Source organism: Toxorhynchites rutilus, chromosome 3, assembly GCF_029784135.1.
Source record: "Toxorhynchites rutilus septentrionalis strain SRP chromosome 3, ASM2978413v1, whole genome shotgun sequence".
NCBI lineage: Eukaryota > Metazoa > Arthropoda > Insecta > Diptera > Culicidae > Toxorhynchites > Toxorhynchites rutilus.
The window spans coordinates 240840703-240858301 of NC_073746.1; the positions used below are offsets into that span (position 1 = coordinate 240840703).

The window sequence follows — 17599 nt, forward strand, 5'->3', positions numbered from 1 at the left end:
ATTTTTGGTTTGTCCGTTAGAATTAGGTCACGTAAAATGTCAGACTGATCAAAATACTCTTGAAAAACAGTACTATCATATTAACATAGGATACTCTTTCGCAATGCGACAATGGCACAATTGAACACTAACATCGAATCAACGTTCAGAACATATCAAATGATGGTGAATAGAAGAGCTACGACCTCTACTTTTAGTCACGGCCCCTTAAAATCTGAATATCAATAAAAACACCATGTTTTGCGACTCACCTTTCGAATTTCCATTTCGCTTGCACCGCTGAGGCCGCTCGTCGAGAATTATAATCCGTTCCTCGTTGTCGCTGTCACGGTCTGAATTGTCACCGGAAGTGTGATCATTATGTTGCTGACGGCAATGATGGGGACCACTGTCGTCATTATCATCGCTGTCAGCATCGTCGACACCATTTCCCCTAGTTCTGGCACTGACGATCCGAACTGGCGATGATGATGTGGAAGCTGATTCATCCAACAGAACGGCCATTTCAAACTCAACACCACACTCTTTGCTGGCTGGCCGTTGGCCACCAGCTCCTGATGGTGACCACCTGTTTGACATAGCGCACCGATCGACCGTTAGGTTTCGAACTATTCACCAATTTATTTTCGCAAAACACGGATACACGCACTGCACAGTGATTCCAAATCTTCCTCACACAAATGTTTCACTTCTGCTGAAACGTACGCACAATCGCAATGATATTTCACGCCTCCCAACGCTCCAACGCGATGTTGTTCAATCAAAACACAAGCCCAGATTGACCCGGTCGGATAGGGGATCCAACCGCTCACTGCACCGTCGCACACACAGTCCGAGATTTGGTTGATAATAAAGCATTAAAAATTACCACTTCGGATCCATCGATACCTGTTAGGAATTCAAACCAGTCGTCACTATCTTCCACGAAGCCGGCCGATATCCGTATGTCGCCAAACGCGTCTGATTGGAGATAATTGCCGTTCTAATTATATGCAAAATTATTTACAATCGGATACAATCGGACTGGCTAGCCGCAGGAACTATCGCGATATGAATACATTGTTTTTACGATTTAACTTTTGCAGCTATGAGTTTGTTATTCCGAACATTCAACCTTTAGAATCGCCGTCGATCGCTGGTGTAACAGCTAATTGTTTTAGATAACTATACACTTATCTTCGGTCTGTACAGTTGTATCTAATTCTGCTCAATCTCTGCTAGCTGTTCATGGGTGCCAATTTATTATTGCCTGTGTGTGTGTCAACATGCAAAATTATGTTATCAGTTTGATTATGCTGCAAAATAATCCATCACACACGATAAGCGAACCGGATGGCATAATTTCGAATGAACGGGAGCTGATTGTGTTATCTTCTGTCCAGTAGACTCAATACAATTACGACGCAGCGGGATAAAAAACCTAATCACTGCTTTATGGTGCTCTGATGATTGTTGCTATCCAACTGATACTTTTCTAAACAGTTATGATAAAGGAAATCAGTACAGAAAGTATCTAATACTGTCCTAAATTCAAAAACAGGAAGTGGGTTATATCTGTTGTATGGGGGAATATCTGAATATTTGGGGGAATTCGAAAACGAGAGTGTTACGTTGGAGGCACAAGGTTTTATGCATCCAATATTGGATACGAAAATATTCCAATGATGGAGAAAAATAATCTTCAGACGCTTTCCTGTTAATTGCATTTGATTGAATAATCACAAAACGAAATGTATTTTATCGCAGCATTATATGAATAAAAAGCAAATAATCGCTGGAAAATTATATGCTTTTCGCGATGCGAAACATTCCCCGTTATTCATTTTATGCATCCAATATTGGATACGAAAATATTCTACTGATGGGGAAGAATAATCTTCAGAAGCTTTCCTGTTAACTGCACTTGATTGAAAAATCACAAAACAAAATGTATTTGGTCACAGTATTATATGAAGAGAAAACATTAACATTAAACTCTTTTGCTTGAATGTAATTTTGAATTACAAGGGGAACTGTCAGATTTGTTTTTTTCAACAACGATGACATCTTGCCGGGTTCTTCTCGATGCTCGATGCCCGCCAGTGATTGATGCTAACTCGATAACTACCAAACGAAAAGAGTTGTGCGCGTGTATGTGTGTGTGGCGACTGTTCCGATGCATCAAACGGAACCAATTTTCGAGGTTGGTACTCTCTTGGTCGTTTTCTCTTCTCCTCCCGATGGATTCCCTTCTGGCCTAAGGGAGAAGTTTAACGATCCCGACGTAAAAATCGGCCCTTCTGCGCTCCCTCACAGTTCGAAACATACTGAATGCGTTTGAAGTGAGATAAAGTAAGATAATTAATTATAGAGACTTCAAAGTTCATTCGTCTCTAGCCTTGAAAAAGGCCCTTGGAAAACTTTACTCTTCCAGCATTACACCTCCACACTCATTCCCTTCAGAAAGGCACTCGATCCCTCGCCATCCAGCTTGTCCAGCAACGATGTTGTCCAGTCGGTGTCCTCGCGAAGAATGTTTTGTGTTTGCTTTGAGCGTTTCACCACCAGAATATCGCTTAAGTATGCTTTTGGTCCGTTAATGAATCGAGAGAAGGTGTGGTTGACTATGGCAATTTGGAAGGTAAACTTTGGAGAAATGAGAAATGAAATACGTAGTCCTACGTCAAAAAAATGGTTCTCTTTTCCATAAAATTTCTGCTGGTCATACTCTTTTTTGGATTATATAAATTCTAAAACTGCCTAATTAACTATGGCAAACCTTGATAAAGTATTCGGGAAACGTCTGACGACTGTTAGACAACCAGAATCATGAAATAACCGAAACCAGAACACCGCAGCCACCAGAAGAGGAGTGACCTGCGTAATACTAACCGTTCCATCAGAAATGTCAAGAATAAGGTTTGATTCAGTTAGACTCCGGAATCACTGTTCATTTTATAGCAACGGATGTAGTAGGCGTATCTGAAATTATTTAACAGCAAATTGTTAGGAAAACCTGTATATTTCGATGGTAGAAATTCCACGTTGACCCGATTTGTTTTGCAAAAGTAATGCAGTTGTTGTTCGGATGGAACAGAGGATGCGTCGCGTTGGCTTAGTAATCATTTGTTTGTATTGATTAAATTATTGATTGAATGAAACAATTTTCGAATTCAAATCAATTCAACATATTTGCTTTGTAAGTAAAGAATTTGAACAAATGCAATGTAACACCAATTCATGCATCCTAATAGATTATGTTCTTCGTAACAAGTAAATTTGATGACAGCTTTTTGCCTAATCATCGAACGGTATACGTAGAAATTCATTCAGCAGAAGATATGAAGGCATATTCCAAAACCATCTTGAATAACCGAGCCGAACCGCTGTGTTCGTACCTGCTTTTGTAGGCAGTTTGCAAAAAAGTGAGAAAAACATGCGGGTACAGAAGTATCCCCGGCTTGCATGAATCAACAACTTCAACTACTTTTCATACTATAGAGGCTTCAGACTTGAAAGTTCATTCGCCTCTAGTATCTGAAATGACGACAGTTGGATTTGAAGTCCGTGTTAGAAAAACACATTTCGGGATGCCGAAATGACACATTTTGGGGGTCGAAAACGCCCCCAACTTGCATATTTTGAGGTGCTTAGAATGAAAGGGGTGTTAGTGATTTGATCGATTTCTCTACATCGACTCTCTCTTTTGGTCATAGCTTAGCCTCAAATACATTCCCAGCTGTATTTGTCAATGTGTAAGATAGGTCAGAACCTCACCTATCAGATTCTATACCAAACTTAAATTGGAACGTTTTTGCAATTGAGTTATTAACTAAAGAAAAAGTTGATGAAGAGAAATCGATCAAGTCACTTACACCCCTTGCATTCTAAGCACCTCATTTGCAATACAAATTACCCCAGGCTCCTCGGTTGTGAAATCTGTGTTGGGGAACGCATTTCGGTGGGAACAAAAGTTCTCTCAACTTACATGTATTTGCAATGCCGATTTCCTCAGGCGCCTTGCTTTTGAAGCATGTGTTAGGGAAATACACTTAGGTGGGAACAAAAGTACCCCCTAGTTGCATGTATTTGTAATGTCGATTTCCCCAGGCTGCTTGGTCTTGAAGTCTGTGTTGGAGAATCCGTAAATCGAAACATTAAAAACGTGGCAGTTATGGTGTTTAGATAACGTTTGACATTTACCAGTTATTCAATTGTTTATCTCACGAAAAATAACATAGATGCGTAGAAATATTTCCAATCAATTGATGCAAACATATTTCCGATCTATTGAGAAATGTTCGAGTTATAAGCATTCGAAATCTTTCATTTTTTCCTTCATGTGCCGTTTTCATTTTACCCCCCTTAGTTCCGATTATACGTAGTCCCGCGTCAATATTGGACAACTGTCAAGCGGAAATTGAAGAAGGATGCCAAAGTGACTCGGGACGCCGCAGATATGAAGAGATCGTGGAATAATCTTGACGCTGAAGTTGGCCAACGGAGAATACAAACTTTGATGGAGGGTATCCGAAAAAAAACGCACGATAATAACGCTAAAACCTAACGCAAAATCCGTTCCAATATGTTTTCTGAAAAGAACAAAGAATTATCTGTATTTTGATGTAAAACAATTTGTGTACTTTTAACCAATTCCAGGCTACGACTGGTTTTGTGATTCCGGATTCTAGATGATTCAAGCTGTATCACAAACGAAGTGCGAAGAGCCAAGAAAGGAGCAACATACAAGGTTACAGTGACACTCAATGGAGATGATAAACAAAATACCCCTAGAAATAGCGCGTACACTATATTGTTGATAAAGTTTGCATCCGCTGCGGAACACTCATAAAACAGTAGGAAACTAGAAATAATTAATAGCTAAATTACGTTCAACATCAAATATGATGGACACAACAGCAATACAAATCAGATGAAAGTGTGAAACGTGAAGCCCAACATTTTACTTTTGAGAAATCGGAAGGTTAATCGAATATAAAACCATAATACACAGCATAGTAAATAAAAAGTTCGATCATTTGTATAATAACAAATCTAGTGTGCTCTAAATTTAGTTTGACCAAATTTTTAGCGTTCCACCCTTTAGATTTTCCGCGTCTCCGTTACCGTTATTTTCCTCGTATCTGTCGAAGTTTTTTCGCTATTCGTAATGTGGAAGAAGTGCAATGTGCAAGACAACTACAGTCATATTGAGTATTTAACCCCCTGTATCGGATATAAGTTGATTATCCATTTTTTGACGTAGGATTATGTCTTTTGAGAATATATTGGAGGTGCAAATTGAAAAACGGGAAATCGATCGTTTCGCAAAAGCTACCCAATTTCGAGTGCTTCTTGCTCACTCATTTTCAGAATTTCTGGCACTTCATAACAATGTATCAAAATGAAGAAAATTATATATTTTATGAAACTTACTTCGCACAAATGAAAAAATGTCAAGCATTGTCTGAACGAAAATCCCATGTTCTGATTGGTAGATTGGCACAAGCGATCTATGCTCTGCCACTTGCTCTTCGAATACGATTACGGGACTGTGCAATAAAGTGTGCGTTCTGTTTGATTTTCTGTTGCGCGAAATCCTACGTTTTGATTTGTCCAATTTGCGCTTCTCCGGTTTCGCCGTCTAAAATAAGCAAGCGGCGATCTTCAAAGCTTGAAGCCTCTCAAAACCAAACAAACAACGAACCCTTGCAACAAGTATAAGTGACGTTGATCGCAATCTCAGTATGCTGTGTTACTCTGGATCAGGGCCCGAAATCTTCGAAGATGAAAAATGAATATCGACTCTTCTCTCAGTCGCTTCGCTTCAACTAAAACTACTTCGACAACGCTACAATTTAGACAATTCGTTTCAACATTTTTGCATGTCAATTACAGCCACATCGATCCGCTAGATTCTGAGAAAAACGTGTTATGGTATTTGGATTGGTAGCTTCAAATAGTAAAAGATGGACCCAATATTGATTCCAGAATTCTTAGATCCGTGGGTTATAGAGCAATACGGACCGGATCCGAGTGTGGTATTTCAACAAAACGGGATCTAATATCACATACTGAACGGTACTCGGAAGTGTCTACAGGAAGATCCACCTCTGATCTTAATCCATTGTGCGTCATGAAGACGATGGGCTATTCCAGACGCAACTCAAAAACGACAAACATTAATCCATACCTGGATGCAAATGAACCCAAATAACATTATTAAATTCAAAACTATGCTTCTGTACAATCCACATTAGAATTCATTCGCTGTAACTCGATAAACACCACATATTGCACAGTTTTGTCTACAATTAAACGGAACGTTGCAAACCTATGAATGGCACAAATAATAATTAAATCTTCGAATTAATTAATGTTGATTCTGACGAGATAAGGCAAACCTATTTAACCTACTCAAAACACACATCTCAATTCATCGATATCTTATCGATTCGATCTCAACCCAAGGCGCGCGACTCGCGCATTTTTCCTTCCTCCCCGCCTGTAATTGTGGTATGATAATTTGCGCGGGATTCCGCCAGCTGCACTCACGATCACGACGCATATTATCAAGATTCCGATCCAATTAGCTGCGCTATGCACGACCATCAAACAATAAATGTCTTCATCAGCCCGAGCATCATGCACACTTGCCGCAGCATCAGGTCGAATTTGCTTCAAAATGCAAGCCAATTGTTACGCACAAACGCACATCTGAAGGAACAGAAAGGGAACCGGTTGCGGTGCAGTTTTCTTCCCGAAAAGTCACAACAGATTCACAGATTTCATTCCACCAAACTTGTCACGCGAGATTACCCAACCCATCCATCGCGATGGCCGACCGTAACGATACTAACGTGTAGATTCCGCGGCGATGCACGATTTTTGCAGTAGCAGCTGTGTTGTAGTATCCGCCGAATACAGCAATCAGTAAACATGTACTGCTCGCGCCTAAGCGCACCAAATCGAAGCGCATCGTGTTTTGTGATTTTACGATACGCCAAGAGAGGTGCTTTTGACATGCTGTTTTTTTTCTGTCGCTGCGCACCCTCGCCCAGCTTGGTGAGGTGTGGCTGGTTTTTCGCCTAGAAGGGGTCCTGTGTTTACTTTTGCAGTGTTTTAGTTTTTTTTAAAATTCTATATGCAAATAAATATTGTGCAACAACGGACTTTGTTTTGAGACCAAGGAATATACAGGGTGATTTATTTTTTATATATATATTAGTCCCAGTCAGTCAGCGCTTTCCTACCAAAAAGCTCAACGTTGGCCCCTAGGATCCGATGCGAGGTTCGACGTGTTAACCCTTTCTCTACATCCGCGCGACGACCTCCGACCTCAGTGCTCCGTACAGCGGTAGCACTTCGACGGAGCACACTGCTGTAGAGAAAGGGTTAAACACCGTTACACGCAACGTTTACAAATCATCAAAATTAATTTCCAATTTCGTGTTGCAATCAGTTGTAACCTACCGGTTAAAAAAATCATTTTCGCCATATTCTCCAGATATCGCCTCTTCCGACTAACATTTGCTCTGATAGTCGACGGATGGACTTGCTAAGCCACACTTCCATTCTTACGAAGAGGTAAAAAATTGTGTAAGTATGAAGATTATGGAAGATTAAGATCTGAAAGTAATTCAGAATGACGTACTAAAATTTGAAACGCATCAATACTAAACACTTTGTTATATTTCCCTGTCAAGTAAATCCAGAACCGACCCGATTATCACGCAACAAAACGCCCCGAATATCAGTAAATAACAACCATATAGAGTACGTTTAATTTCATGTGAGTTTTTCTTGCTACGAGAACATTAATTTCCACTTCTATACCCAAACTAGCGTTGCCAGAAAACATTTAATCTTCGGCTGAATCAATGCCTTTTCGTGTCCTGGAATGTTAAATGAACAAATAAAATCACCTGTCTCAAAAGCTTTAAAATGTTTGTATGCATAGGAGCAGACATTTCTTTCGTCTTTCTTTTTTCATCTCTTTTGGGATTGTACAAAAAAAAGGAACAACGGGAATCGAACCAAGGCCAGATGGAATACAAGACTGTTTAACACGACCACGCTATCCACATAGCTACAGGAGCTGTTGCTTAACACATTGCGGACCACTCACGAGTTTTCTCGTGTTTCGCGTTCCAACTGTTACGGATGGATCACGAAATAACCCGTATTTTCTACACTTGAAGGTTCAATCCTTGGTTTTCCAAGAATCTAACAAGGCCTACCGATGACTCGCTTTCGTCTCAACCACATCGAAAGAAACGATCTCATTCGTGGAATCCGAACAAATGAAGCGTTCAAGTTTGCCCCAAAACGCGCGGTCCTTAATGTGTTAAATACGTGATAATATTATACCTCATCATAAAATGAAACTGGGAAATGTTTTCTAAGAGTAAAACGGAAAACATGAAGGAGATCTATGTCCATCTGGATCTAGGCCGTGTGCTTGGCAAACTATACGTAAAGCTTACTTGTAATATGTTGCCTGTTTTGCTCGATCAAATTGATCTTATATTGAAATAACATATATATTATACAAATGATATACTAGTATTGGAGAGCATTTTCTGTTAATTTCAGGCTCATTAAATGTAATAAATCGAGATGCCATAACATGTGCTAAAAAATAATTTTGGGTGTAGGAACCCGTTTCCTCAGTCAACCAAAAAATCCAGAAAAATCAGTTCTCGGTTGAAATTGCCTTACATCCCTTTCATTGCCAGGATAAAAATTAACCCCTTCGCGTACAACATCGAGTCTCACTCGTGGTGTAATTGCATAACATAGGTTCTAGAACGCTCAGCAGAGTAGTAAAATCATTTGATGTGTGACGTTTTAAATAATACGCTAAAAGGTTAAAGGTGCACCAGTAGGAAAAAAATATTTTTATAAGTCCATCAACTGCTACTTGACGAACCCGCATCCTGGCGTAAGGCAAGACATGACATCTGCTCAGGAGGAGGTGTTTTCATCCCTGGTCCCAGAAGATAATGAACTGTCAGCTTCACACCAAGGAGCAGTAGTAAGTTTTAACAATTTGGAAGCATCGTCATACCAGGTAGTAGATAATGAACCAACTTCCTCGCCTCAACAACTAAATGCTGTTGAATTTTTGATATACTGTCATAATTTCAATAGTATGAAAAGTTCACTTAAAATGAAAGAAATCCAAATTAATATTCTGTGCTTTCTTTCTCGATAATTCTGGCAACAGAGACAAGTTGAGATTCGGAAATTGTTTTGATGTCTTCAGAAATGACCGTAATCTCCACAAATCCCATAAAAAAATTGGGAGGAGGAGTCCTCATTGCTATTAATTTTAATTTTAAATTAATTCAGTAAATCTATATATCAATATATCAACCAACGAAATGCGGACTTTATCACTGATTTTGACAATGAATTTATTGATTTGATTCCAGTTGTTGGTAATAATAATAGACTACTGAAGACTCTGTAAATTGTATTCAATAAAATAGTCATGGATTGAATCAAATAAACAAGGTTTATATTGCTTCTTGGATTTCTTGTTGACAAATATAACCGAAGAGTTCTGTGTGACTAACTCTGCTTTGGAAAAATGAAGCTTTCCACACAGCTATCGAATATTCTATATTTATAGAGAACATCCAAAAACCATTTGAATATTAATTCGAGGAAGTCTCTGATTACACTGAAGCAAATTACCAATCAATTAGGTATAAGCTTAACTTTACCAAATTAGCAGGATTCATTTAGAAGTGCGGAAAACATTGAAGTAGCAGTGACGACTTTTTACTCGATGATTAATGAAATTATAGAGAAGGAGATACCAAAAACATGAAAAATAAGAAACATAAACACAAAATATCCGATTTTGTTTAATCGAAACTTAAAGAATCTAAAAAATAAAAAACAGAAGGCACATTAAATTTATAAGAAATGCAAATCTGACGCTAATGTAAAAAATTATCTGAACATTGAAGACGACAACTCAAAAACAGAGTACCACATAAAGTTTAACCGGGAAAGCTTCTTCAATTACATAAAAACAAAATGAAAAATCAATGGTTCTCCATCATGCATGCACCTTCTCGAAACCAACCTCTTTGCAACATTTTTTCAAGAAGTTTATATTGAAACATCTGAGGAGAACCGAGATCCTGATTTTTTTGTATTCCTTCCAGAACTTTCATGTGACGTTTGCGTCAGCCAACTAACTTACTATGAAATTGTTGACGCATTAAATAATTTTGACGTCTCGAAAGGGCCAGGTCCTGACAGAATTCCACCGGTTTTTATAAAAAAAAATGTCATATGAATTAACTAATCCACTTTTATGGCTTTTCAAGAAGTTATTGGAATCAGAAAGGTTCCAAAAAATATGGAAAAACTCCTTTCTTGTATCAATCTTCAAATCTGTTAATAGATCCGATGTAAGAAGTTATCGTGGATTAACAATTATTCCTTGCATTCCAAAACTCTTTGAAGCCATAATAAACCAACGACTTTTTCAACAACTAAAGACACGAATTACGCGTAAGCAACACGGTTTTTTTTAAAGACGCTCAACAAAAACAAACATTATAATACAATCATCCATAGAGCTTCATCAAACGCTTTATCTACCATTTCCAGGATCCGTACACAATGAAAACATTGTACGTTACATATACCAGATCAATTCTCGAATACTGTAGTATTTTAGGGTGCCCCTTCATAACATCACACGAAGAAGAATTGAATCTGTACAAAAACAATTTTCATTATTTGCACTTCGTAAACTAGGCTGGTCTACATATCATTTTCCTCCATATGAGGCACGTTGCATGTTAATCAATATGAAAATCTTAAAAGAACGTTGGAACTCTGCCATGATTCTATTTATTATTGACATAATATCACAACGAGTGGACTCAGAAGAAATACTAGAACCTACATTTGTACCGTCACCATAATATTTGGGTAGCATTTCTAGTCCACACTGGTTTGAAAAATAAATAAATATTCAGCTTATGTAACTTGTTAAAGTGGCCTTTTGAAATTAAATGAAATAATTAATATAAATAATAATAAATAAATAAATAAGACGTTTATTTCTTTTCTTGACATTTCATGTGATGAATTATGAAAAAGGGTAAAAAATTACACAAAAAAAAGTTTATCGCAAAGTAAAAAGTTTATTCTCGAATGTAAACATTGTGTCTAGCTGTCATTTAGTGCTCTTGAAGTTTTCGTGCTCAAAATTTCAGTTTCGTGTCCAAAATTGGAAGTGATTTGTCGCAACATGTCCAGAAAAGCACAAATTTCAATCAGCATCCGAAATTTGATTAATGAACATCACAAAACTTACCGAGATTGTTCAGCTTCACGGTTGCTAGGATTGTGCAGATGTACAAAAAGCGTGGTTTTATCTCACCAGCTAAGCGATCGTCCTTCAGAAACAACTGGCTGAATTGACAGAGCTATCGTGAAGAAGGCAGAGCTGGAACGAGGGCTATCAGCTCCGAAAATTGCGAAACAGATTGAAAGCGAATTTTCCATTCAACTGATATCACAATCCGTACGGAATCGTCTTCATGAGAAAGGTCTTAAGGGCAGAGTAGCACGTAAGAAGCCATGGTTACTCGCAAAAAATATTTAAAAAAAAGATTGATGTGGACCCAGAACCACATTTCATGGACAAATGATGACTGGAATAAGATGATTTGGTCAGACGAGACGAAAGTAATATTATTTGGGTCTGATGGTAAAATGTTGACGAACCGGTGGAAGTTTGAAAAAGGAGTGTTTGCCTGCAGTCGAGAATGGCGGTGGTGAGTTACTTTACCAGCATTAATTTTTCAACCAACATGACTTTGATTTTTTTTTTCTGCAGGTATAGTCATGGTGTAGAGATGTATGGCTACATCCAGCGTTGGAGGACTTAAGTTCATCGATGGAATCATGACCAATGAGGTTTATTTGGACATTTTTATACGAAAACCAGCGTCTGCACAAAACCTGGGGCGCAGATGCACGTTCCAACAAGACAGAGATCCGAAGCACACCTCGAAGCTGGTTCCGCAGTGGTTCAAGGAAAAGCTTATCAAGGTTATAATAGTGGCCAGCACAGTCTCTCGACCTTAATCCGATCGATCATTTCTGATCAATTTTGAAAATTAGGCTCCAGGAGCAAAAACCTACAATCATCCTGCAATTGCGGCAGGTAATCTCTATTGAATGGGACAAAATCACCCCGGAAACAACTGATAAGCTTGTTGAGTCGATGCCACGGTGGTGCCGAACAGTTAATGAAGCCAAAAGTGGCCACACGAAGTACTAGAACTATGTGAGCCAGAAGGGTGGATATACTTTTTTTGAGTAATTTTTTTAATTTTTTAACTTAACATCATATTTTTCTTTATTTAATACTCGCATGAATTGCTTTTGTTTTTACATAAATGATAACAAACTGAACAACAATTAATCGTGTTTTAATTTTCTGGTGGGTTTTTTGAAAGAAATCTAATTTTTCACTGGGGATGGATAAACATACTGTAGCACCTTGCAAAATTTTCTTTTCGACTCTATGACCAGCATAGAAAATACCTTGAACAGTTTTCGACAAGAAAGCGGACATGTTCTGGGAAGATAGAATTTTTGAGCTGCGTGAAAAATGGCGAAAGATTGTGGAACAAAACTACACGAACGTTCCGGACAACCAATTATCTTTATCTTCCTGATTTTTGAGAATCAATAGTTGGCAACTCTACTCCAGAGCAATACTACCACGTAATAAAGGATGAATTGAAATCGTCGACACTAGGTGTTGTGTAAGTACTATACGGGGTTTTAACTCAAGATTTCATTGTATCAAAAGTTATATGAATCGTGAGATGCAATTTTGCTCACCCATTATTAGGCAACGAAAAAGCATTCGTTACTGTATTGCATTAGGATCTACACCAGGGATTCTGAAAGTGGTCGATATCCCCTTGGGGTCGATTGTCGGTTTTTCAGGGGTCGACATAAACGAAAACTGATTTTGGAGGCCAACAAGGTCTAAAAATCTATCCCTAATTATTAACACAAGTTCTTGTTTGAAACTTTCAAGATACTGTATAAGTTGTGTTACGTGAATCAACTTGTTATAAGAATGACTAACATTTTAGTTGAAAGTATTATTGTTGTAATTTGTATTAATAATTATTAGTTACACTTGATATTTCCTGAATGTCAAGTTTACTCACAATTGCAAAGTTCTTGAATTGATAAGTATTTTATAAGAATAAGATAATGATAAAATCATTAAACAAATTTGCCTATAGGGGTCTGTGGTATTGAATCATTCTGGAAAAGGAGTCTCTTATCCAAAATTATTTGAGAATACCTGATCTACACAGAATGATCATTCTACATTTCCCACCATTCCTAATAAACTTAATGTATCAGCGGGGTCAGTGAATTCAATTGCAAACAGTATGGAACACTTTCATCTTTCCACCCAATAATATTGAGCACTACCCTGAAAAACATTTCAGCTGTCAACATTCGCTGCTCGTAAAACACCATACGGTTCTCTTTACGTCAAGAACCGTGTAAACAACACTAATCATTCAGTACATATTCGAACTCCAAGCGACAGTGGCTGCAACTCTCCACAGACTATGTTTACCTAATTCGTTAACTAGACATATTACTCGAAAGCGGTTTTCAATGTATCATCTGCTCATCAATTGATTAATTGAGTCAGGATGCGGCTAAGCCTGCTACCGGCGCGTTATTCTCTCGCAATTCATCCGTCACACTTTCGGTTGGTTCCGACCGGTTGTTCCTCTCAACGGTTCGGCCTGTGCAAATCGACACAACCTGCAAGAGAGAATGAATACTTCGGATGACAAATGATTTATTTGCGTTGTATTTCCACTAAGTCCGGCGCTTCGTAGACACCTCCGGGACGCTTTCCGTCCCGTCTCGAATCTCCGCACCACCGTCATTTCTGATTGCTCATATAAATCATTGTTTGCGTTTATCGATGTAAACGAGTCAACGCTTGTAGAATATTCAATAGGATAGGATACTCAACAGATGTCGATAGTTCACAAAATCGGTTTAATAGTAGTTACTAGCACGGTGGAAAAAAAATTTCAATAGTTCACATGTTCAAAAAGGAGTTTGTGAATTTTCAGGGCATGAATCTAAACATTTCCAATTTAAGTTCGATTCATCATTTGACCTTCTAATTGAATCCAAATTATTCAAAATGACTTGAGTGTGATGTCCGTTTATGGTTAGAGTTACCACCCTTTAGTGTTGTTATCCGATTAATGATCCGTGATTTAGAGAATTAGTGCCGGTTTATCAGAAGACAGACAAAACTGACATATAACTGACACCGATTGTCTAAATTGTATTTCATAGTATTAAAAAAACAAACTATGTTTATTCCTACTCACGAAGACGAGGCACAGCATCTTCCATGCCTCCACAACAATAAACAAACACACGCTGTAGTGTGACCCATTTGTTTAATTGCACCGAAGACAGCTTTAATTGAGACGACTTATTCTCCTTTCGCGTCACTTTCAGTGCAGCAACAGTAAAAGTTAGGCTAGGTTATGACCGATAGTCATTTGCGAAGGCGCTCATTCTGTCGGGCAAGTGTGCAAAACAACAAACAACCAATTCCATCACGAAAAGTCGCGTGATTTTCAATTAGTTTTCGGTACGACGTCGTATCCCCACATGCGCACTAGCGTTTGCCTGCATATGATGAGGTTTAATTATAACGAGAATATCGGTGCACATGGGTTGATCGGAGCAATTGCATACAATTTTAAGGAGCTTCCGAGAGATGATGGAAAAGCCGGATGGTGGAAAGTGTAGAGAGAAAAAAAACGAGTGCAAACTGCAATCATTATTTAATCTTGGACGTCACATGCTAATCACGACATCCGTGTCGTCTGCTCTCATCTGTTCACAACTGATGCAAATCACGTTGGTAAAGCTAGACACCGTTCATTGAGAGAAAGAGCGTTAGCGACCAAATGAATTCCAAAGGAAGCGCTGAATAATCCGAGATACAGCGATTTGCATTAAAAAGTAGGAACAGAGAAGCTACCGTCTATTTCTGACGCAGAGTGAATTAGCTGCAATGAGTGATTTTTCTATGCAAACATAGATTGCACACTATTTGCGGATGGTCTCTTATTAGTGCTGTCGGCAGGAAGACCACGTGAGTTTCCTGTTTGTCGGAAGGAATCCTAATTATAATTTCATGATGAGTCCAAAAAAATACTGCCGGGAAGAAGTTTCTCTATAGGTATGAGGTACAGAAATTTGTCAAGTTCTCATAGAACTTATACATAATTAAATAACTGAGGAGTGCAAACAATGAAAACCGTTAATGTATGAATCGATGATATGGTCATATGTTGGATTCGTACTTGTCTATGGGATTGACAACATTCTTTCAAAATTAAATGAAACTTTGTGGGTGTGAAAATGTTAACCAATGAAGCATATTTGCATACATATTTTATCCAAGGTAATGTACTTGACATCTTATTGTCCAAACATCGCAAAATGTTTTTATTAAAAAAACGTTTTTTGATAAAAACTTTTTCATCTCCAAACTAAATCTAGAGCACTTTTTGAGAATGAATTACCACTATGGAATACTTATTGTAATTTGAATATGATCCCGATAAACAATTGAACATTTGTAATATTCAATACCTAATTACAATGTACTATGTACATTAGAGTGCCAATGAAAATGGCCATCTCAAATTTTCAAACGGGACTTGATTAACACGTTGAGTACCATGTCAGTCATCGATGACTGACACCGAGCTTTCCGTTCAGGCCGCGTCAGTCATCAGTGACCAGGGATGCCAACAATTTTTTTTTAAAAAGCTGAATAAATTGGAAAAAACACTGGAAAATTTTAGAAAAAACTGTAAAAAATTGGAAGAACTGAATTTTATTTTTTCACAATTTTGCTTTTATTAGCAGTGACAGTGTCAGTAGGTAACATTGCTTCTTACGTATAAACGCTTCTTCTTCTTGAATGGCGTTAACGTTCCCTGCGGAATGTCCCTGCGCCTTGAATGTATTCCGAGAGGCAAACTCTAGAATACGCGTGACCACAGTGCAAGTCGAAGGAAATTTCTCTGACGAAAAATCCCCCGGCCAGAACGGGAATCGAACCCGAACACCCGGCATGATAATGTGAGACGCTAACCACTCGGCCACGGGTGCACAACAACGTATGAACGCTACCGGAACGTAATTTTCATTATAAGTTTATTTATTCGTAATTAAATTTATCCTGAGGCCAATGTTGGAGCCACCTTGGTTTATTACCCTTGTTTGATGGGGATTTTGCCTCCCGTTACAGTAACATCAGAATAAATTTGATTGCGAAAAAATAAACTCATGAAAAATTGGGCTCCGGTGGTGTCAATGCGTAAGTACCGTAGCATTTTTAATTTTCCTCATCCTGTTTGTGATCATACATTTTAACATTATACTATTGTTTTACATTTACTGTCATTCTAAACGATCCTGACTGACACAATTTTATCCCAAAAGAAATACACATCATTGTTTTCTTTTACAGTGAAGTCAGCAAAATCCAGGTTTCAGTTGTCCCTAAATTCATTAAAGATATCTTGAATATAATTTCGATTATAAATATGTTGAAGGATTTGTAGAAGGGGAACATTCTAATTAGTAGGATCAATTATCGTCATGCTGATGATCAAAGGATCGTTGAAATTAAATCATTTCAGAACTTGATTGCATAGTGCAATATAAAAACTTATCAAACCAGTCTTAAATTCAGCTACGGCGTTATCTAAAATTTGACATACAAACAAAAATTAGTCGCGGAACTTACGTAAACATTATCAAAACTGACATAATTTTCCTGATCGTACTGCACGTTGTTCAGATTGGTTATATTTTTCAAATAGCCTGCCTTAAAAAAATTATCCAAAAGTCTCCCGAATAATCGTGAAATGCTCGAATGCAAAGTAAATAACTTCGGACTTTCGCTTGAAATAATCTGGTGATATTGTTCATCATGCGTAGAGAAAAAATTAAATAGTTAAATAAAAAAATCTTTGGAGGGTCATTGATGATAGATCGATCTTCCAAAATAAATTCGGAGCGATTCGTACTGTTCCAATATACGTTTGATAACACTTTCTAATGGAAGCTACCACGTGGCTGACGGATGCAGCATTTTCTGTGGTTTTAATTCCGAGGGAGTTTAAATTTCAGCAAACTTAAAGAACGTAGAGGACTACAGCTTAAATAGAAGTAGATATCCTTACACAGCTGCTCGCTTCTTCCATACATACATATGATGCACACAGGACCACACTATGGCAAACGCATTTTAGTGTGAATAAATCTCCTAATGATTTCTCAGGACTTGTCATATTATTAGCTCCATCGGCAGAATGTCCTACAAAATTTCTTCTTGTATGGTCTGTCTCTATTGAAGCCGAAAACCAGAGTTTCGTAGAGGAGTTAGGTTCGATAATCTCAATCAAGTCTGTTTTTTATTTAGTTTCATTCTAACTTATCCTGACTTTTATTTATTATTCTTCATTGTTCTTTATTTCTACATATA

At 37.9% G+C, this 17599-nt stretch overlaps 1 protein-coding gene across 12 annotated transcripts in view; it reads right to left on the reverse strand.

Annotated features, from left to right (window-relative positions):
• The window catches only part of LOC129775055 (solute carrier family 22 member 21), a 119396-nt gene that overhangs the window by 88218 nt on the left and 13579 nt on the right, over positions 1 to 17599 (reverse strand). For 4 of the 12 annotated variants that reach the window (XM_055779253.1, XM_055779249.1, XM_055779252.1 and 1 more), the window contains exon 2: positions 252 to 888. In XM_055779253.1, coding sequence (XP_055635228.1) covers positions 252 to 579 — 328 coding nt within the window. In that variant the 5' untranslated portion in view covers positions 580 to 888. Of the gene's footprint in view, positions 1 to 251; positions 3693 to 6396; positions 6822 to 17599 lie in introns of those variants that run through there. The other 8 variants (XM_055779246.1, XM_055779248.1, XM_055779247.1 and 5 more) reach the window with 8 other exon arrangements.